The sequence below is a fragment of the Oryctolagus cuniculus genome, chromosome 18 (assembly GCF_964237555.1).
Source record: "Oryctolagus cuniculus chromosome 18, mOryCun1.1, whole genome shotgun sequence".
NCBI classification, from domain to species: domain Eukaryota; kingdom Metazoa; phylum Chordata; class Mammalia; order Lagomorpha; family Leporidae; genus Oryctolagus; species Oryctolagus cuniculus.
This window is the reverse complement of record NC_091449.1, coordinates 7,599,447-7,618,634: the sequence shown is the minus strand read 5'-3', so window position 1 is coordinate 7,618,634 and position 19,188 is coordinate 7,599,447. Positions and strand designations below refer to the sequence as shown.

Here is a 19,188-nt window from a genome sequence, read left to right as displayed (position 1 = left end):
GGTGCAGGGGCCCGAGGACTTGGGCCGTCCTCCACTGCTTTCCCAGGCCATAGCAGAGAGCTGGATTGGAAGAGGAGCAGCTGGGACTCGAACTGTCACCTGTATGGGATGCCGGCACTGCAAATGGCAACTTAACCCGCTGTGCCACAGTGCCGGTGCCTCTGCTTAGCATTAACCTCATCTTACACAGGCTCACAATTCCTTCCCTTACCCACTGGGTGCCAGGAGTATTTCAAAGCCCATAATTTTAAAGATTTTGAATATTTTTTAGATTTTAAGACATACTACATTTTTTTTTATTTGATAGGTAGAGTTATAGACAGTGAGAGAGAGAGACAGAGAGAAAGGCCTTCCTTCTGTTGGTTCACTCCGCAAATGGCCGCCATGGCTGGAGCTTCACCGATCTGGAGCCAGGAGCCAGGTGCTTCCTCCTGGTCTCCCATGCGGGTGTAGGGCCCAAGCACTTGGGCCATCCTCCACTGCACTCCCGGGCCACAGCAGAGAGCTGGACTGGAAGAGGAGCAACCAGGACAGAATCCGGTGCCCATGGGGATGCCGGCCCCGCAGGCAGAGGATTAACCAAGTGAGCCACGGCACCGGCCCCCAGACATACTACATTTTAACCCACTTGTGGGATCTCGGGCAGCTCCCCATAATCAAGGGTAGATGCTCCTCAGCTTACGGGGTCACGTCCCAGTAACCCACGGTGAACAGATGAAAATGTATCTCATTCACCTGATCAACCGGCCTACCAAGTGCAGGCCTACAGTTGGCCCAAGTCCTCTTCCCAAAAGCCTACATCACCGTGAAGCCACCAAGGTGCAAAACAGAGAAAACAAAACCTTTAGGGGGCCAGCGCCGCGGCTCACTAGGCTAATCCTCCGCCTTGCGACGCCGGCACACCAGGTTCTAGTCCCGATCGGGGTGCCGGATTCTGTCCTGATTGCCCCTCTTCCAGGCCAACTCTCTGCTGTGGCCCGGGAGTGCAGTGGAGGATGGCCCAAGTGCCTGGGCCCTGCACCCCATGGGAGACCAGAAGCACCTGGCTCCTGGATCAGCGTGGTGCGCTGGCCGTGGCGGCCATTGGAAGGTGAACCAACGGCAAAGGAAAACCTTTCTCTCTGTCTCTCTCTCTCACTGTCCACTCTGTCAAAAAAATTAAATCAATAAAAAAAAAATAAATAAAAAACAAAACCTTTGGGGGACACCGTGTGGCATCCAGAGACAGTGCCAGCTCCGGTCCAGCCCCTGCAAACCTACAAGCCCCGCCCACAGCCCCACCCCCGCTGCCACGCCGACGCCCACCCTGCAGCACCAGCACAGTGCCAGCTCCCGCCGAGGCTGCTCCACTTCCGGTCCAGCCCCTGCTGACGTCTGGGAAAGCGCAGAGGCTGGTCCAATCCTGGGGCCCTGCACCCACGTGTGAGACCCAGATGGGGTCCCAGGCTCCTGCCTTTGGCTTGGCCCAGCCCTGACTGCCGGGGCCACCTGGGGAGTGAACCAGGTGAAAAAACCTCTCCCTCTCTGCCTTTCATATAATTTTTTGTTTTGTTTTGTTTTGACCAGTTTTTGGATCGTAGAGATGTGGATAAGGGGTTGAGGACCTGTGAATACAGGTGGTGCTGGCACCCCTGCCACCGTGACATGGAAGCGCATCGGTCGGGTGGTTTCAGACGCCGCAGGACGCGAGCTCACGACCAGGCAGGCGCTGCACGCGTGAGAGCAGCAACGCAGTAACCGGTGAGGAAAGCTGGGCGGCACGAGGGCAGTTTCAGACGTGCTTCACCCATCCCCTCAGCTCACTCAACAAACATTTCCCGAGCGTCTGCTGGGCGGCAACTGCGCTCCTTCGAGAAGGTTCTGAGATTCGGCACGACACAAGGGCTGGAGGCTACCCTGCAATCACTAGGGACGTTGCACCGGCCGGGGCATCCGTCAAACCCACAAGCCCCGCCCACCGCCGCCGCGACCCCACCCACCAACGCCAGAGCTCCGCCCACTGGCGCCACGGCCCCGCCCGCCGCCGCCAGAGCCCCGCCCGCCGCCTCCACGGCCCCGCCAGCCGCCTCCACGACCCCACCCACCAACGCCAGAGCCCCGCCCGCCGCCGCCACCACCGCCACGCCCCCGCCCACCGCTGCCAGGGCCCCGCCCGCCGCCGCCAGAGCCCCGCCCGCCGCCTCCACGGCCACGCCCACCGCCGCCACCGCGGACCCGCCCGCCGCCGCCACGGCCACGCCCGCCGCCGCCAGAGCCCCGCCCACTGCCGCCACGGCCACGCCCACCGCCGCCTCCAGCGACCCGGGACCCGGCAGGGTGGGCCGGCGACCTCGCAGCCAGGAGCCTCTCGCCGACCCCTGCCCGAGGGGGCCCCACCGGCCACCAAAGGTCGTGCTGACGTCCCGGGCACCACGGCCGAGCCGTGGTGAGGGCCACCGGGGAGCGCCCACTGCTTCGCCTCGCTCCAGCCTCACCTCTCTCTGGAGTTGAGGAGAGGGCTGGCGAGGTCCTGGGTGCTGCGGGAAGACCTTTGGGTCCTCCGCGGGGACTAGGTGTCACCTTCTCAGTCGCCCCGCGGATACTTCCGCCAAGGCGACAAGCGCTGCGCGCGCATCCTGCGCCCTGCGCACGGCGACGCCCGCGCAGACTCTGTTGACCTCCCGACGTCCCCTCCCCCCCCTCCGCGGGCTGTACCGGGCTGGGAACTCCATTTCCCAGACGTCTTCGCGCCAGGCCAGCCCTCCGACGAGAGGCCGGGGGCGGGAGTACTCGCTCACTGCGCACCCTTTCCATTGGATTCTACCCGGATCGCTTCCTGTACTACCGCGCATGTGCCGGGTTACAGCCAATCGAAAAGTACGGGGCATCTCTCCACCAATCAGAGGCCACATAATATTCCCTCCTCAACTTCGCCCCTTACTTTCGCGTACTTGCTTGGGGATCCCAACTTCCTCAACGCGTTTCCATGGCAACCCTTGTTTCCGTCTTCAGAAGCGAAAAACTTTCGTAATCTGGAGATAACAGGTTGCTTAGGCAAACTTCGTTGTGTTTAAGTCAGGCCACAAATCCTGACGCCACCTGAGCCTGATTCGATTTGTAATCTCCTTCCCAGCTTGCTCTTCGGGCCTCTAAGGGCTGAGATGGAAGGCAGGTGAAAGGGCCCGCATAGCCTTCTGGGAGGCAGCGCCCTGGCGCATGCGCAGAGGCCCCGTGGCGGGGGCGTTCCGAGAGCTTCGCGCGCCACCGGAAGTGGCTGTGACCGGGAGGGTCTGAGTGGAGTTAGGTGTCCGGCTCCCTCGGAGTAGCTCGTGGGACTACAATTGGGAGGTAAATAGGCGTCGGGCTGCGCCGCCGAGGACTCCTGGAGGCCGGGGGGCTTGGTCGTTCCTGAGGGGTGAGGGGTGGGCGTCGAGCGTTTTGTGGGAGCGTGGAAGTCTGTCCGATGCCCGGGTCTGCCCGAGGCCGGGGTCTGCCCGAGGCTGGGGGTCTGTCCGAGGCCGGGGTCTGCCCGGGGCCGGGGTCTGCCCGAGGCCGGGGTCTGTCCGGGGCCGGGGTCTGTCCGAGGCCGGGGTCTGCCCGGGGCCGGGGTCTGCCCGAGGCCGGGGTCTGTCCCATGCCCGGAGTCTGCCCGGGGCCGGGGTCTGCCCGCCGCCGGGGTCTGCCCGGGGCTGGGGGGTCTGCCCGAGGCCCGGGGTCTGTCCCATGTCCGGAGTCTGTCCGGGGTCGGGGTCTGCCCGCCGCCGGTGCCGGGCCGCGCTGGTACTGAGGGGGTGTGAGGGGTGTGTCCGCCGCGTCGGCGGCCCCGTGTCGCTCTGCTCGGTTCTCGGTTGAGGGCCGGATGGCCGTTCAGTCCGCGGGTCCGCGGGTGGGCGTGGCCGGCGCGGTCTGGTCTGTCACCCTCGTCCTCCCTGGAGCCGCACGGCGGCCCTGAGACGGGAGCGCGGGCGTGGCAGTGCCGAAGATTGGAACAGAGTTGCTACTCGAGCCGCGTTTACACCCGGGCGAAGCCTGGGGGAGGCAGGAGGTGGAGATAAGGGAGTCGCTCCCGGGGGAACAAAGAGGCTTCAGAGCCCGTGCGGTTCGGCGTGGGAGCGGGAGGCTGTCGGACCTGCAGGTGTTGGGGGCGGCACCCGTCGCACCGAGGCCCGGGGACGTGGAGGAGGTGCGAGGCTCCCAAGCCCAGGGCCAGGGTCTGCCCGAAGCCGGGGTCTGCCCGGGGCCGGGGTCTGCCCGAGGCGGGGTCTGCCCGAGGCCGGGGTCTGCCCGAGGCCGGGGTCTGACCGGGGCCGGGGTCTGTCCGAGGGCCGGGGTCTGTCCGAGGGCCGGGGTCTGTCCGAGGGCCGGGGTCTGCCCGGGGCCGGGGTCTGTCTGAGGCCCGGGGTCTGTCCGAGGGCCGGGGTCTGTCCGAGGCCGGGGTCTGCCCGGGGCCGGGGTCTGTCCGAGGCCGGGGTCTGCCCGGGGCCGGGGTCTGTCCGAGGGCCGGGGTCTGTCCGAGGGCCGGGGTCTGTCCGAGGCCGGGGTCTGCCCGGGGCCGGGGTCTGCCCGAGGGCCGGGGTCTGCCCGAGGCCGGGGTCTGCCCGGGGCCGGGGTCTGTTCGAGGGCCGGGGTCTGTCCGAGGCCCGGGATTTGCCACCGCCGTAGTCTCCGGGCCAGGCTGGGTGGCCCTGGGCTCGCGTGGCACCTCCCCCTCCACCCGTGCCCCCCAGGGCTGAGACTCAGATGACGTAAAGGAGAGGGGGAGGGCGCGCCAGGCTCCCAGAGCGCGGGCCCGGGGTGGCCAAATCCTAGGGTTGTTTGAGAAGCTGGAAATGGAATTTTGGGGTGAAGCTTCCCAGCGTGCACGCGGGTCTGGGGGGCAGCTGAAGATTTCCTTTCAGCACGTCTCTGGCACACAGATTCCCCGTGTCTGGAGGGAGTGATGGGATGTTGCTGTGTCACCCTGTGTCTTGTGTCGTCTGGCGTGCAGGTGCCGAGTAGTTGTACCGCACTGTCGAGGGAGGCTGAGAACCTGGGGGTGTCTCTGACCCGCAGGTGTGGCGCCGGCCGTGGGCCGTGGGGAAGAAGCGGAAGTCGTGGGGGCCGAGTCCCCCCCACTCAGATCCTGAGGGTGGTGGTCGGGGGTCCCGGCGCCCCGGGAGAGAGCACGTTTGTCTCGGCAAACACCGTGCAGCACCCACGTGCGCCGGGGAGCCTGCTGGTGCTGAAGCGCAGCAGGGAGTGAGGGGGAGGCTCCCACGGGGCCCCCACGGGCCCCGACCCCGTCCCCAGAGCCCCAGGCGCGCTCCCCTCCCGCGGCCAGGCTGTGCGGGGCGGGGCCGGGAGTGACCGCGTTGTGCTGTGATCCCTGCAGGGCCTCGCGCCGGGACTCGTCCTGCGGTGGACGCTGAGGACCCATCCAGCATGGACCGGGAGGCGGCCGTGGGAGGCAGGGAGACCTCCTCGCAGCTCCGCCCCCGCAGCCCTGCCGGCCGGGAGCGCGGAGGGGAAGGAGGAGGAGCCTAAGGAGGACAGTGGCTCCGGCAGGTGTCACTGAGGTGAGTCGGCCCGTCCTCCGTGGTCTTTATTCCACCGCGGCAGGAGCACACTGGCGCTGCGGCGCTCGGCCCCGCCCTCCCGGGTCAGCAGGATCTGCAGCCCCTTTCCTGTGCCACGTGGGTTCCGCCTGCCTCCCTGGCGGCACTCGGGAAGCGTGACACTGCTACCTGCCAGTTGCCTGGCCCTGGCCGTGGCTCCCGCTGTGGCCCCGCTAGGATGTCCTGCCCCACGCCTTGCCCAGCTCAGCGCCCCTCCCCTCCGAGCGCGAGCCTCCATCACACCTCTGCTGCTCTGCTGTGGGAGCCCCTGATGCCACCGGACGCTGGAGGGGCGACCCTGATCCCGCCCTCACGGGACGGCTTTCCTGTGGCTTTTCTCAGCGTGTGTGTGTCCACGCGTCCCCTTGTAGGACCCCAGTCGTGCGGGATGAGGGGCGCCCTCGTGACCCCGTCTTAGCTCCGCCCCTCCGTGAAGACTGTTTCCCGGAGGGTCACGGGCCCACCTGGAACACAGTGAAGTCCAGAGTGAACGCCGTAGAGCGCAGCCGCGTTAACACCCGGGAGGGAGCCAGTGCAGTGCGGCCGGTTCAGCCGCTTCCCGCAGCGGGGCGGCTCCCCGGCAGCCCGTGTCCTCAGGGCGCTCCTTCAAGCCCCAGCTGCTCCGCCCCGTCCTGCTCCCTGCTCCCACGCCTGGGAAGGCAGTGGAGGTGGCCCGAGTGCTCGGGCCCTGCGCCCGCGTGGGAGACCCGGATCAAGTTCCAGGCTCCTGGCTTCCGTCTGGCTCAGCCCCAGTTGTTGGAGCCATCAAGAGTGAACGGGCGGGTGCAAGATCTCCCTGTCACTCTGCCTTTCAAGTAAATAGCAGACTTTTTTAAAAGAAAAAGTGGAGGGAGCAAGTGTGTAGCCCAGTGGTTAGAACAGCGCGTTCCACATCTTAGCGTCTGGCTCCCCGCTGCAGCTTCCTGCTAGTGCTGACCCCGGGAGAACGCAGAGAGGGCTCAGGGATTGGGTCCCTGCCACCCACGTGGGAGACCCGGGTGGAGTTCTTGGCTCCTGGCTTCCCGCTGTGCACGTTTGAGGCATGAACCAGAGGATGGGAGCGCTCTCCCTCAGTGTCTGTCTGTCTCTGTTCTCACATAAAGAAAAACAAGAACGAACTGTGGAGAAAATAAAGCAGGGAGGGGCATAGGGAGGCCGGGCTGGGGTCTCCCGGAGCAGAGGCCCCGGACGAGGAGCCGCGGGATGGGCTTGGGCCCTGAGCAGGGAGCAGGTGGGCGTGTCCGGGGCACAGCGAGGCAGCCGCTGTGGCTCCAGGAGGGCGGGGGCGGGGGGGGGGGCTCCGGGGCGGCAGGTGCCGGGCGGCCGCTGTGCTGTGCCAGGCCACTGCGGCAGAGGCGGGCAGGTCTGCCCTGGGGCAGCACCCTCTCCCCTGATCCCCGGCTCCGCCCTGGGCCTGCCTGGCGACGCGCCACAGACGCAGAGGCTTGAAGACACGCACTCTGTCTCGCAGCTCTGGAGGCCGAGGCCGCGTCTCGGGCAGAAGCTGCAGCGTCAGCAGGGCAGCTCCCGGAGACTCCCGGGAGACCCTGTTCCCGCCTTCCCCGTCCTGCCTGCGTCTGTCTCTGTGCCTGTCACCGCATCGCCTTCTCCCTCCTGTGAGGACCCTGCAGTGACATTGAGGGCCCCCGAGGTAAGGGAGGGTCATCTCCCTGCTCAGGTCCCGTAGCCACACCCACAGAGCCCCTTTCCCAGGTGAGGTAACACGGACTAACAGGCTCCGGAGAGTAGGGCGTGGCTGCGGGGGCGGGGCGGGGGGCGTGCTCAGCGCAGCGCGGTGACCCCGGCGGGCGGAGGGCGGCGCTCTGGCTGCCCTGGAGGCTCCTCCTCCATGTCTCAGGAAGCGGCCTCCTGCCTTCCAGGCGCTCGGACAGCCCTGGGCTCCTGCCCGCGAGACCCGCAGGGGCCCGGCCTCTTCCGCTCTGCCCAGCCTCGCAGCGCCCGAGCTGAGCGGCTCCGACCTCAGCCTCCGCTCCTGCCCTTCCCACCTCCGTCTCCCGCAGCAGCCGGGGGAGGGGCCTGTGCAGTCTGCGCGCCTTTTTTAAGGAATCTCCTATTGTGAAAGCGCAGATGCCGGAACCTGCTCGGCAAACACCAGGCTTCGGGAAGGCGCCGCCGAGGCCGCCGAGACCGGCAGGAGCACGGCTACCCACGCAGAAGCCACGAGCGGCCCGTCACAGCCCTCTGCTGTCCCCCGTGAGATTCTGCAGCCATCAGGCCTTGGTTTTTGTCTGTTTTAGGTAATGGTTTTGTTGCCCAAGTGTATGTCCCTGTTGCACCCCGCCCCCACCCCCGATGGGAAGCTGTCTGTTGTCTGATCGCTCAGCTGTCCTTGCGCGCCCAGCGTCTCTCATCTGAAGGACCTGCGCGGGGCACGGTTCCCTTTGTTTCTGGTTGGCAGCTGGGGCCGGAGGCTCAGTGGGACTGGGTTTGATCTGCTGGCAAGATTGGAGCCGCCCAGACAGCCACCCTGCTGAGGGGCCTGGCAGCGCTGGTGCTCACTGTCTTCTCCAAGACTTATCTATTGAAAGACAGAGCGAGAGAGAGGGCTGGGTGGCCCTCCTGTTGCTGGTTCCCTAAATGCACATGGCGGGGTGGGGCAGGGCCTGGCCAAAGCCGGAGTCGGAGCTCCGTCCAGGTCTCCCACGTGGGTGGCAGGGGTCCAGGCACCTGGGCGGTGCGTTACTGACGAGGCATGGCCCTCATTAGCGCTGTCTCCCACGGGAGGATGGGGCGGGGCTCGCTTCTGATCTCACCTTAGCCCTTGTTTACTTCAGAGATAACCCGTCCTCCACCTTCTGACGTGGGTGGCCGTGTCCGGGCGTGTGTTGTGTCTGTGTGTGGAGGGGGGTTGTAAGTCGGCCGCTGGGCTCAGAATTGCAGAAGGTGTTGTGTTTGTCAGGGTGACGCCCCCAGACCGAAGCCGCTCGGGACAGGAGCTGCTGCCTTTTGCTGTGCTGTTCCCCTCGCCCACACAGCAGCCTCAACTTATTTTAAGATTTTTCTTTGGCCGGCGCCGCGGCTCACTAGGCTAATCCTCCGCCTAGCGGCGCCGACACACCAAGTTCTAGTCCTGGTCGGGGCGCCGGATTCTGTCCCGGTTGCCCCTCTTCCAGGCCAGCTCTCTGCTGTGGCCAGGGAGTGCAGTGGAGGATGGCCCAAGTGCTTGGGCCCTGCACCCCATGGGAGACCAGGAGAAGCACCTGGCTCCTGGCTCCTGCCATCGGATCAGCGCGGTGCGCCAGCTGCAGCGCGCTGGCCGTGGCGGCCATTGGAGGGTGAACCAACGGCAAAGGAAGACCCTTTCTCTCTGTCTCTCTCTCACTGTCCACTCTGCCTGTCAAAAAAAAAAAAAAAAAAAAAAAAAAAGGCCGGCGCCGCGGCTCACTAGGCTAATCCTCCGCCTAGCGGCGCCGGCACACCGGGTTCTAGTCCCGGTCGGGGCGCCGGATTCTGTCCCGGTTGCCCCTCTTCCAGGCCAGCCCTCTGCTGTGGCCAGGGAGTGCAGTGGAGGATGGCCCAGGTGCTTGGGCCCTGCACCCCATGGGAGACCAGGAAAAGCATCTGGCTCCTGGCTCCTGCCATCGGATCAGCGCGGTGCGCCGGCCGCAGCGCGCCGGCCGCGGCGGCCATTGGAGGGTGAACCAACGGCAAAGGAAGACCTTTCTCTCTCTCTCTCTCACTGTCCACTCTGCCTGTCCAAAAAAAAAAAAAAAAAGATTTTTCTTTGGTTATTTTCAAGATGTATTTCTTTGAAAGGCAGAGTCAGAGAGAGAGATCTTCCCAATTAGCTCACTCCCCATTGGCTCTAATGGCGAGGCTGAGCCAGGCTGGAGACAGGAGCCTGGACCTCCATCCAGGTGTCCCGCGTGGGAGGCCGAAGTAGTCAGGCCATCACCTGCTGCCTTCCCAGGTGCATTAGCAGCGAGCTGGATCGGAAGCGGAGCAGTCGGGACTTGAACCAGCGCTCCGGAGATGCCGGTGTCACAGGTGGAGGCTTCAACCACTGAACCAGAACACTGGGCCCTGGCAGCCTGAGTTCAGAGGTGAGGAAGCCGGGCCGTAGACAGGCGGAGCAGCAAGGTCTGCAGCCAGTAACAGCAGCTGCCGGCTCCAACAGGCTCCAACAGGCTCCCGAGTGGAGCCTGCATCGTGGTCGGCCTCTTGGGGGTCACACGGCAGGCGGCTGTGTGATCGGGGAAAGGTGCTGGTCCCGTGGCCTTGGGAGTCAGGCCCTGCAGTGCCTCCCTGCGCCTCAGGTGCTGAGTCCACTCCTGGCGCCCGTGGGGCCCTCGGTGGGCCAGGCCGGCAGCGTGGGCCGGGGCAGGTGCACGCCGCCCTCCACTTCCCACTGTTGGATTTTATTCTAAATGCCTATTAGCTAGGAAGCTGCAGAATGAAGGTGACATCCCTGAGGGCTGGACAGGCGGACGTGTGCCTCAGGGAGTCATGAGCGGGAAGTGGACCTGTGCCAGCTGTCAGGCCTCCTCCCAAAAGCCAAGATGCCTAAGCAGGCCCCTGCTCTCCTGACCGCTTCATAGGATGTGCGGCCAGGTGCCCTGGACAGGAAGTGTTGTACCACATCCGTAAGGTGGGGCTTGGGGTCAGGAGCAGGGACAAACGCACTGCGCAGGGGAGCAGCCACAGATGGAGCGCGTCAGCGCCACGCCAGCCAGGACCCACACAAGCCAGACAAAAGCAGGCCTTGAGCCGTCCGGCGTCTGCAGCCTCTGGCCGTGCTCCCTGGGGTCAGGTGTCCTGGGAACCCTGACGCGCTAGCCCAGTGCTGGGCTCCCAGGGGCAGGTGGCCCGCCTGTCTCCGCCTGGTGTCCGTGTGTGAAATCCCCCTGTGTGCTTGGGTAGTTGTTAGGCATGTCGTCGCAGCGCCTGGTTCCCCTTCCTACCCAGCTTCCTCATATGCACCTGGGAGGCAGCAGTGGCAGCTCAAGTCCCTGGGTCCCTGCCGCCCATGGGGGAGACCAGGTCGAGTTCCAGGCTCCTGGCTTGGGCCTGGCACAGCCCCCGCTGTTGTAGGCATTTGGGGAGTGAACCAACAGACAGAACATCTGTGTTCCCTTCTCGTTCTCTGCCTTTCAAATAAAATGAAAAAGAAAAACCTAAAAATATGATAAATGCAACTTAATATCTTGAATGAACACTAAAAGCAATTTTCAAAATCAAGAGAGAAATAAATGATTGACTTGAGTTTAAAATCTGCCTGTGTGACTTTTTTTTTTTTTTGACAGGCAGAGTGGACAGTGAGAGAGAGAGACAGAGAGAAAGGTCTTCCTTTGCCGTTGGTTCACCTTCCAATGGCCGCCGCGGCCAGCACGCTGCAGCCAGCGCACCGCGCTGATCCGATGGCAGGAGCCAGTGCTCCTCCTGGTCTCCCATGGGTACAGGGCCCAGGCACTTGGGCCATCCTCCACTGCACTCCCTGGCCACAGCAGAGAGCTGGCCTGGAAGAGGGGCAACCGGGACTAGAACTCGGTGTGCCGGCGCCGCAAGGCGGAGGATTGGCCTAGTGAGCCGCGGTGCCGGCCTGCCTGTGTCTTTGAGTTGACATCATGCCCTTTGGCCTTGCCTGTGGAACATGTTTTGTTCGTTTGTTTTTGTAAGATTTATTTTATTTTTATTTGAAAGACAGAGTTACAGAGAGAGGTAGAGACATCTGCTGGTTCACTCCTCAGATGGCTGCAACAGGCAGAGCTGAGCTGATCCAAAGCCAGGAGCCAGGAGCTTCTTCTGGGTCTTCCACATGGGTGCAGAGGTCCAAGCATTTGAGCCATCTTCTACTGCTTTCCCATGACATAGCGGAGAGCTGGAGAGGAGAAGGAGCAGCCAGGACTAGAACCGGTGCCCATATGGGATGCTGACGCTTCAGGCCAGGGCTTTTACCTGCTGCGCCACAGTGCCGGCCCCAGAACATGTTTTTGTTTTTTTCTTTTTTTTTTTTTTTTTTTTTTTTTTTTTTAATTTGAAAGACAGAATTACAGAGAACAGAGGCAGAGGCAGAGAGAGAGGCTTTCCATCCACTGGTTCACTCCCCAGATGGTCACAACAGCTGGAGCCAAGCCTATCCAAAGCCAGGAGCCAGGAGCTTCTTCCAGGTCTCCCACATGGGTACAGGGTCCAAGGACTTGAGCCATCTTCCGCTGCTTTCCCAGGCCATAGCAGGGAGCTGGATCGGAAGTGGAGCAGCCGGGACTAGAACTGGTGCCCACGTGGGATGCTGGCACTGCAGGCAGCGGCTTTACCTGCTGTGCCACATGCCGGCCCTGGAATGGGGGGGTTTCTGATCTCTGTACTCGGCAGGTTCCTGTGAGGCTGAGGACAGGGCGCTTCTGCCAGAGGCCTGGCACACCAGGGCCGGGGGCGCCCTGAGGGGTCCTCCCGCCCAGCCTGAGTGACCGATGGCGTTACGTTGCAGGGCCTCGTGAGGCTCAGCGGCATAGCCATGGACTTCACCTTGGAAGACTGGGAGCAGCTGGGGCTGGACCAGGGGGACCTGTTCTGGGACACGGCGCTGGACAACTACCAGAACCTCTTCTTGCTGAGTGAGTGGCGTGTCCTGGGGTGGGGGGGGCAGCACTGCCCTGATCCCGGGTCACCTGTGAAAGCCCAGTTCCGGAGCCCTCGGGGCCAGCACAGGTTAGCCCAGTGGTTCTCAGCTGCGTGACCCTGGCCCTGGGGCCCCCGGCAGGGGCTGTCTGGAGATGTTTTTGACGGCCCTGTTTGGGGTGGAGGGTGCCGCCACACCCCTGCAGTGCACCAGTGCTCCTCCCAGGATTCTCTGAACCCAAATGTCCGTGGAGCCGAGGCTGAGAAACCCTGGTCCGGCCCCCACCTGCCCACCCGCCCGTCTCCACCCTTTCCTGCCGTCAGCCGCAGAACTCCTCGCTCCCCAGGCGGCTGCCTAGGGCCTGTGTTGCTGGCCCTCTGCACAGACGGCTCTTGGGCTTCTTTCTTTGAGGACTTTAAGCCGGGACCCATCACAGTTCCCTGCCTTGCTGTCCGGTCCACTTGTTTGTCCCTATCGCGTTCTCGCTGCTTGTCCTCATCTGGAACGGGGCGAGGCGCAGGCAGGGCTTTGTTCACGGATACCACACCCTGCCCCCCCCCCCCCGAGGTTTGGTACCCGACTTAGGGGCTCAGTGAGCAGCTGGAATGTCGGGAGCTGAGCCCGGTTCTGTGCCCCGTCACTGCCCAAGGAGGGTACAGTGCTGTCCTAGAACAGGCGTGAAGAGGGGCGGGCGCCTTCCCAGCTGTGTCGGGGTCCCCAGGAGCACCCCCGGCTCAGCGATTCTTGGTGGCCTCACGGCTGTGATGCACTGCAGTGGAGAGATGCCGAGCGCCGTCAGGAAAGGGGGAGGGCACGGGAGTTGAAGCTTCCAGAATTCTCAGCAGAGTCGTGTGGAGCCCAGATTGCCCAGGGAAGCCCGCTGGAGCCCCGTGACCAGGCTGGTGACGGGAGCTGGTCTGGGCAGCCTCACCTGGTGCCGGCCACGATCCCAGCCTCCCAGACGGGAGCAGTGTTCAGAATAAACCACGTTTGCCAAACAGGGCCCTGCTCTTGGTTCTGGGGATGCTGGGACCCTCCTGAAGCCCAGGAGAGCGGCCAGGCCTGCGGCCCCTCACGTGCCGCGCTGTCACAGCCGGAGGGCGGCAGGCCCGGCACCCCAGCGCCCATCACTTCCTCCCCTCCTCACTCCCCGTCTGGTTGCTGAGTTCTTACTGAGGAGCAGGGATTTTGTTTCTCCCGGAGCGCCGTGCCGTGGCGACTGATCTGCCGGGTGGTCACTTGGAGCAGAGGGCCTCCCGCTCGACCGTGCCGGGGGCTGCGGGAGCAGCTCGGCAGGTCGCGGCTCTGTGTCTTCCCTTAAATAGCCCCTGGAGACATGTGTCCCCGGCTCCCCTGCTCATGCCGTGCGTGGTCCCCTGGCGGCGGCTGCAGATCCCTCCCATACATGCCGCGGTTACGACCGTGTGGTCGGGTTCAGCCCGGCTTCCTCGGCTCCCAGAGGCCACCCGTGCAGCTGGCTCAGGGCCTCTTACGTCGTCCTCAGAACCAGTGACACTTCCGCTGTGCTCTCAGACTCGCGCCCCGAGATGCTGCTCTGCTACCTCCCACGAGGAAGCTCGCCGCAGGCAGAGCCAGGTCTGCCTCTCCAGCGCGGGCCTGGCCCGTCGTCCACCGCGGGGCCCGGCTGGCGGCTTCTTCACCGGTACACGAGGCATCTGAGTGTGCCTCGAAAGCCGGAAGCTCTGCTTGACCTCAGGAGCCCGTGGGGCTGATGACCCCGTGTGGGGACTGGGCCACCCCCCCCCCCCCGAACTGGGAACCCACGAAGCAGGCAGTCCGGGAGCCGCGCAGTGCGCACCGTGTGCTGGGCACGAGCTGGCTCACGGCGGTGTCGTTCTCTCCCCGTAGACCCCCTGAGGCCCACCCTGACCGCCTGCGCAGATGGTTTGGAAGAGCTGGAGGCCCTGGCAAGCAGCAGCCCAGCAGCAGTGGGCCCTGGTGAGCGGCTCGCAGAGGCCCAGCGCCCTGTGCGGGGAGGGCCGGTGGCTGGCACAGACGGGGCGCCTGTGCGTGCCTGTCGGGTTGGAGGTGGGGGAGCAGCATGAGCCGAGGGGCTGGGGAGCCAGCTGAGCGGCACAGGGAACAGGGCGGGACACAGGCGTGGGGGGGGGGGCTTCCCTCTGCAAGTTCCAGTTCTGGGCCAGCGACACGCGGTCTCGGGCCAGGAGGTCGGGAAGAACAGGACAAGTGTGGTGACGGTGCAGGGTGGAGGCGAGGAGGGGCGCTGAGCTCGGGGGCGCAGCTGGGAGGACCCCAGGGGCACTGGCTTGGAGGCGTGCTTCCTGCTTGGGGGCAGCGGTGACAGCTCGCATGCTTGGCCCGGCCACTCAGGAGGGAGACCTGGCTGCGGCCTGTCCCAACCATGCCGCAGCCGGCTGAGGAATGAACCAACCGACAGGAGATCTCGCGCTCTCTGTCTCTCTCTGCCTTTCAAATAAGCAGAACAAACAATTTTTTAAGCAGTTTTTTGTTGTTAAGATTCCTTTTATCCATTTGAAAGGCAGAATTAGAGAGGGAGAGACCGATGCAGAGAGATCGATCTTCGTTTGCGGGCCTGCTCCCCAGATGGGGCTTACTGAGGAGCCCTTTGGGGCTAGAGTGCAAGCCGGGAAGAGGCAGGTGGCCAGCAAGGGGCCTGTGCCGGCGAGAGCTGCTGAGAGAAGGGAGCAGAGACGTCTCAGAAAGCAGGGCCCGCGCGGAGGGAGGTGGGGGTGGCCACTGACTCCTGGGGTCCTGGGGTCCTGGCAGGACTGGATGGGGCGGGGGGAGTTCTCGCGGACGGAAGACAACAGTGCAGGGGAGAGTGGTGTGTGAGGGGGTGGGGACAGGACAGTTTTTATTTCTTTAATGTTGTCTTATTTTAGGGGCCTGCACTGTGGTATAGCAGGTAAAGCTGCCTCCTGCAGTGCCGGCACCCCATGTGGGTTCCAGTTGGAGACCCGGCTGCTCCACTTCCGATCCAGCTCTCTGTATGGCCTGGGAAAGCAGTAGAAGATGGCCCGAGTCCTTGGGCCCCTGCACCCACGTGGGAGACCCAGAAGGAGCTCCTGGCTCCTGGCTTTGGATCAGCCCAGCTCCAGCCGTTGAGACCATATAGGAAGTCAACTAGTGGATGGAGGATCTCTCTGTGCCTCTGCCTCCCTGTAATCTACCTTTCAAATAAATAAATATTTTTTAAAAATGTATTTATTTTGAAAGAGTTACAGAGAAGGGGAGAGAGAGCAAGTGTGAGAGCTCCGGTCTGCTGGTTCACTCCCCAGATGGCCGCGATGGCCAGCACTGGGCCAGGCTGGAGCCAGGAGCTGCTTTCCAGTCTCCCACGTGGGTGCAGGGGCCCGAGCACTTGGACCATCTTCCACTGCTGTCCCAGGCGCATTAGCAGGGGGCTGGATCGGAAGTGGAGCAGCCGGGACTTGTACCAGCTCCCGTACGGGGTGCGGCGTCACAGGTGGCCGCTCAGCCCACTGTGCCACAGGCCGGCCCTCCAGGGCAGGTTTTAGACAGTGTGGTCAGTCACCGGTGTGAAGGTGATGGGCGTCCTCCCCTGTTGAACCCCTGCAGTTTCCCATGAGGCCACTCCAGACAGGTCCCTGCTTTGGGCCCGTCCCCTCGCTCCCCTTGCTGCCCTTGACCGACAGTGGACTCAGGCCCACGGCCCCTCCTCCCTCACCCGTGTGTCACCCTGCAGCTGGAGAGCCGCGACACGCGCACCGTCTCTTTCAGACACGGCGCAGAGCGAGCCCGCCGCGCTGACGCGCGAGTTTCTGGAAGAAGGCCTCTCCCTGGAGATCCTGGAGACGTTTTCCAAGGATGACTTGTGCGGCTCCAGTTTCGAAGATGTCTGCATAGACGAGAGCTGGGTAGACAGTTTGCTGGGCGATCCCAGGAGTCCTCTGAGGGCTGATGTCCCCAACACGGACAGTCCTGCCAGATGCGAGGGGCGTGCACTCGCGCGGGGCCCCAGTCCTGGGCCCCAGCTTCCCACAGAGGAGGAGTCGGTGGTGCCGGATCCTCCGGCGGAGCGCCCCACGCCAGCCGAGTCCGAGGAGCATCGGGCTGACCAAGGCCCTGGCTCAGCCCAGAGGCAGCAGGGCGCCGAGCAGGGCGAGGCGCAGCCCTACAAGTGCAACGAGTGCGGGCTGCATTTCAGCAGCACCCACCACCTCATCCTGCACTGGGTGGGCCACGCCAGGGAGACGCCGGCCGCGCGGCTCGAGCACCCGTTGGGGAGAGCTTTGCTCCAGAATGCCTGCTTCTCTGCCCGCCCCGGGCCGCCCGCCGGCCAGCAGTCCCATGCGTGTAACGAGTGCGGGCAGACTTTCGCTCAGAGCGCGCAGCTCCTGTGGCACCAGAAAACCCACGCGGGGGGAAGGCCGAGTGAGAGCGCCGGGCCCGCCGCGCTGCAGACGCCACAGGCGCCACAGGTGCCGCAGACGCCACAGGCGCCGCAGACGCCACAGGTGCCGCAGACGCCACAGGCGCCGCAGGTGCCGCAGACGCCACAGGTGCCGCAGGTGCCACAGGTGCCGCAGACGCCACAGGTGCCGCAGACGCCACAGGCGCCGCCCTGCGGCCCGGGCCTCGTCCTCGCGCAGCACCAGCCGGCCCAGAGGCGCTACCAGTGCCCCCAGTGCCAGGAGGCGTTCAGCCTGAGGAAGCTCTGGGTGCGGCACCAGAGGACGCACGCCGCCAGGGCCCTGGCCGCCTGCCCGGAGTGCGGGAAGACCTTCCGGCAGAGCGCCTCGCTCATCGAGCACCGGGCCACGCACACCGGGGAGAAGCCGTACAAGTGCCGCGAGTGCGGGAAGGCCTTCAGCCACGCGGCCACCCTCAAGATCCACGAGCGGGGCCACACCGGCCAGCAGCCCTTCCGGTGCGGCGAGTGCGGCAAGGCCTTCGGCCGCAGCAGCCACCTCCGCGAGCACCGGCGCGTGCACACGGGCTGCCGGCCCCACCCGTGCGCCGAGTGCGGCCGCAGCTTCAACCGGCCCTCCCACCTGCGGCGCCACCAGCTGGCCCACATCGCCCAGCAGCTGCACCACTGCGGCCAGTGCCAGGCGGCCTTCAGCCACAAGGAGCAGCTGGAGCGGCACCAGCAGGCGCACGGCGCCGAGCCGCCGCACTGCTGCCCGCAGTGTGGGGAGCGCTTCCTCTGCCGCGCCACCCTGAGCTGCCACCTGCGCGGCCACGGCGCCGAGAGGCAAGGCCCGGACGCCGGCGAGGGGGCGCTGGCCGAGGCCGGGGGCCCGCCCGAGAAGCCCTTCAAGTGCGACGAGTGCGGGAAGGCCTTCGGCTGCAGCAAGTACCTGGCTCAGCACCAGAGGGTCCACGCCAGCGTGAAGCCCTTCCTGTGCGCCCAGTGCGGGAAGGCCTTCGGCCACCCGGCGCAGCTCGCCCGCCATCAGCGAGCCCACGGAGGCGGGAAAGCCGCGCCCGGCGAGGCCCCCCTCCCCGAGCGGGAGCCCCCGCCCTCCGACGAGCCCTCCAGCCAGCGCCCCGGGGAGCCGCCGCCGCAGTGCGGCCCGTGCGGGAAGGTGTTCAGCAGCTGCGCCAGCCTCGCCCAGCACCGCAGGAGGGTTCACAGCGGGGAGAAGCCGTTCGTGTGCGGCGTGTGCGAGAAAGCCTTCGCCCTGGGCACGCAGCTGCTCCGCCACCAGCAGGCGCACCGCGGGGAGAAGCCGTTCGCGTGCGGCGAGTGCGGCAAGGCCTTCGCCCAGAGCTCGTGCCTCGCCATCCACCAGCGGGTGCACAGCGGGGAGAAGCCGTTCGTGTGCGGCGAGTGCGGCAAGGCCTTCGCCCAGAAGGCGAACCTGGGGCAGCACGAGCGGGCGCACAGCGGGGAGAAGCCGTTCGCGTGCGGCGAGTGCGGCCGAGCCTTCGCCTACAGCAGCCACCTCAGCCAGCACCGCAGAGTCCACCGGCGCGAGCAGCCCTGCCCGCAGCCGCCGCAGGGGCAGAGCCCGGGCCCCCCGCAGCCGCGCGCTGACACCACCCCTGGCCGCGCCCCTCCTGTCGCGGAGTGAGGAAGCCGTGTGCACCTCCGGTCATGACAGAAGCCGTGGGCCGTGGGGGCTCAGAGGGGGACTCCAGGCCGACCGCCCGAGGTAGACGCGCCTCCTGCCTGAGTGACCGTGGGGGCGAGCCTTGGGCCCCGGCGTCCTCATCTGTAAATGGGCGAAGTCTACCTCAGAGGGCGCCGTGGGGGGTGGGGGGCGGGGCAGTGACGGGCACTGAGCGCTGCGGTGCTGGTCAGCGCTAGCACAAATAGAGTTTTCCCAGAAGCAGCAGCGAGTCGGCCTCCTCCAGCTCACGCGCGGCCCCTGCCTCTGCTTCTCCAGGTCCTGACCCGTCCTGCTGCCCCGCCTCTCCCCACCAGCCCTGGCCTGTCGGCCAGGAGGCTCTGCCGTCAGCCTCACAGCCGCCGGCCCAGGGCGCGCCCTTCTGCGCACGTAGCCCGAGGGCCCGCGCTCGAAGCGTCTGGTTAGGAAGGGCCCCGTGGCCACACTGAGCGCACGGCTGAGCGTTCCCGTTGCCACACGCACAACAGCCTCTGTGCATGCTGGGCCCCGAGCCGACAACGGCCGGGCCCTGGCCGGGGACACCGACAGGATGACCCCTGCTGTGTCCCTGCGCTGGGGAGTCGGAAATAGCCGCAGGGGCCGTGGCCTCCGGCTCGGCCAGCCCCTCCCAGGGCCTCAGCCCCTAGCGCGCGCCTGCCTGCCTGCCTGGGGACAGGCCCTGCTTTGCTGAAGCCCAGCACACACTGAGGTTTTGTTTTGTTTGTTTTGTTTTAAAGATTTTATTTATTTGTTTATTTGAGAGGTAGAGTTACAGACAGTGAGAGGGAGAGACAGAAAGGTCTTCCATCCGCTGGTTCACTCCCCAGATGGCCGCAGCCACCAGAGCTGTGCCGATCAGGAGCCAGGAGCTTCTTCTCGGTCTCCCGTGCAGGTGCAGGGACCTGGGCCGTCCTCCACTGCCCTCCCAGGCCACAGCAGAGAGCTGGATTGGAAG

The 19,188-nt window shown here is 65.3% G+C and overlaps 3 protein-coding genes across 19 annotated transcripts in view; 1 reads left to right on the top strand and 2 right to left on the bottom strand.

The window, feature by feature from the left end:
- Positions 1-3,152, bottom strand: part of VRK3 (VRK serine/threonine kinase 3) — a 33,819-nt gene extending 30,667 nt beyond the window's left edge. For 6 of the 10 annotated variants that reach the window (XR_011384175.1, XR_011384176.1, XM_070063038.1 and 3 more), the window contains exon 1: positions 2,475-2,637. The gene's annotated coding sequence lies outside the window, so the exon portion shown is untranslated. Of the gene's footprint in view, positions 1-2,474; positions 2,646-2,920 lie in introns of those variants that run through there. The other 4 variants (XM_070063036.1, XM_070063037.1, XM_070063035.1 and 1 more) reach the window with 4 other exon arrangements.
- Positions 1,670-5,395, bottom strand: LOC138846787 (cell surface glycoprotein 1-like). Its single transcript, XM_070063492.1, has 6 exons — positions 5,258-5,395; positions 3,996-4,708; positions 3,319-3,762; positions 2,921-3,011; positions 1,980-2,480; positions 1,670-1,750 (listed from the first exon to the last, which is right to left on the bottom strand). The coding sequence occupies exons 1-6, from the start codon at positions 5,393-5,395 to the stop codon at positions 1,670-1,672; spliced, it is 1,968 nt and encodes a 655-aa protein (XP_069919593.1).
- Positions 3,189-18,458, top strand: ZNF473 (zinc finger protein 473). Of its 8 annotated transcripts, XM_070063029.1 has the most exons (9): positions 3,190-3,327; positions 5,351-5,534; positions 7,045-7,224; positions 7,662-7,831; positions 9,505-9,637; positions 12,022-12,148; positions 14,023-14,112; positions 15,898-16,571; positions 16,617-18,458. In XM_070063029.1, the coding sequence occupies exons 6-9, from the start codon at positions 12,049-12,051 to the stop codon at positions 18,195-18,197; spliced, it is 2,445 nt and encodes an 814-aa protein (XP_069919130.1). In that variant the 5' UTR covers positions 3,190-3,327; positions 5,351-5,534; positions 7,045-7,224; positions 7,662-7,831; positions 9,505-9,637; positions 12,022-12,048; the 3' UTR covers positions 18,198-18,458. The 8 variants fall into 8 exon arrangements, with proteins under 8 accessions (XP_069919131.1, XP_069919130.1, XP_069919124.1 ...); XM_070063023.1 differs by having other exon boundaries at positions 15,898-18,458; XM_070063024.1 differs by lacking the exon at positions 3,190-3,327 and adding an exon at positions 3,885-4,162 and having other exon boundaries at positions 15,898-18,458.
- Positions 18,459-19,188: the final 730 nt, after the last annotated feature.

Excerpts from the sequence above, each read along its gene's own strand:
- LOC138846787 (XM_070063492.1), bottom strand. The coding sequence starts at position 5,395 with ATGGGTCCTCAGCGTCCACCGCAGGACGAGTCCCGGCGCGAGGCCCTG. Across the intron at positions 3,012-3,318 it reads CGCCTATTTACCTCCCAATT|ATTACGAAAGTTTTTCGCTT; the intron begins GTAGTCCCACGA and ends TGTTATCTCCAG. Across the intron at positions 1,751-1,979 it reads TGGGCGGAGCTCTGGCGTTG|CTTTCCTCACCGGTTACTGC; the intron begins GTGGGTGGGGTC and ends CGTGCCGCCCAG.
- ZNF473 (XM_070063028.1), top strand. The coding sequence starts at position 12,049 with ATGGACTTCACCTTGGAAGACTGGGAGCAGCTGGGGCTGGACCAGGGG. Across the intron at positions 12,149-14,022 it reads CCAGAACCTCTTCTTGCTGA|ACCCCCTGAGGCCCACCCTG; the intron begins GTGAGTGGCGTG and ends CTCTCCCCGTAG. Across the intron at positions 14,113-15,897 it reads CCCAGCAGCAGTGGGCCCTG|ACACGGCGCAGAGCGAGCCC; the intron begins GTGAGCGGCTCG and ends CGTCTCTTTCAG.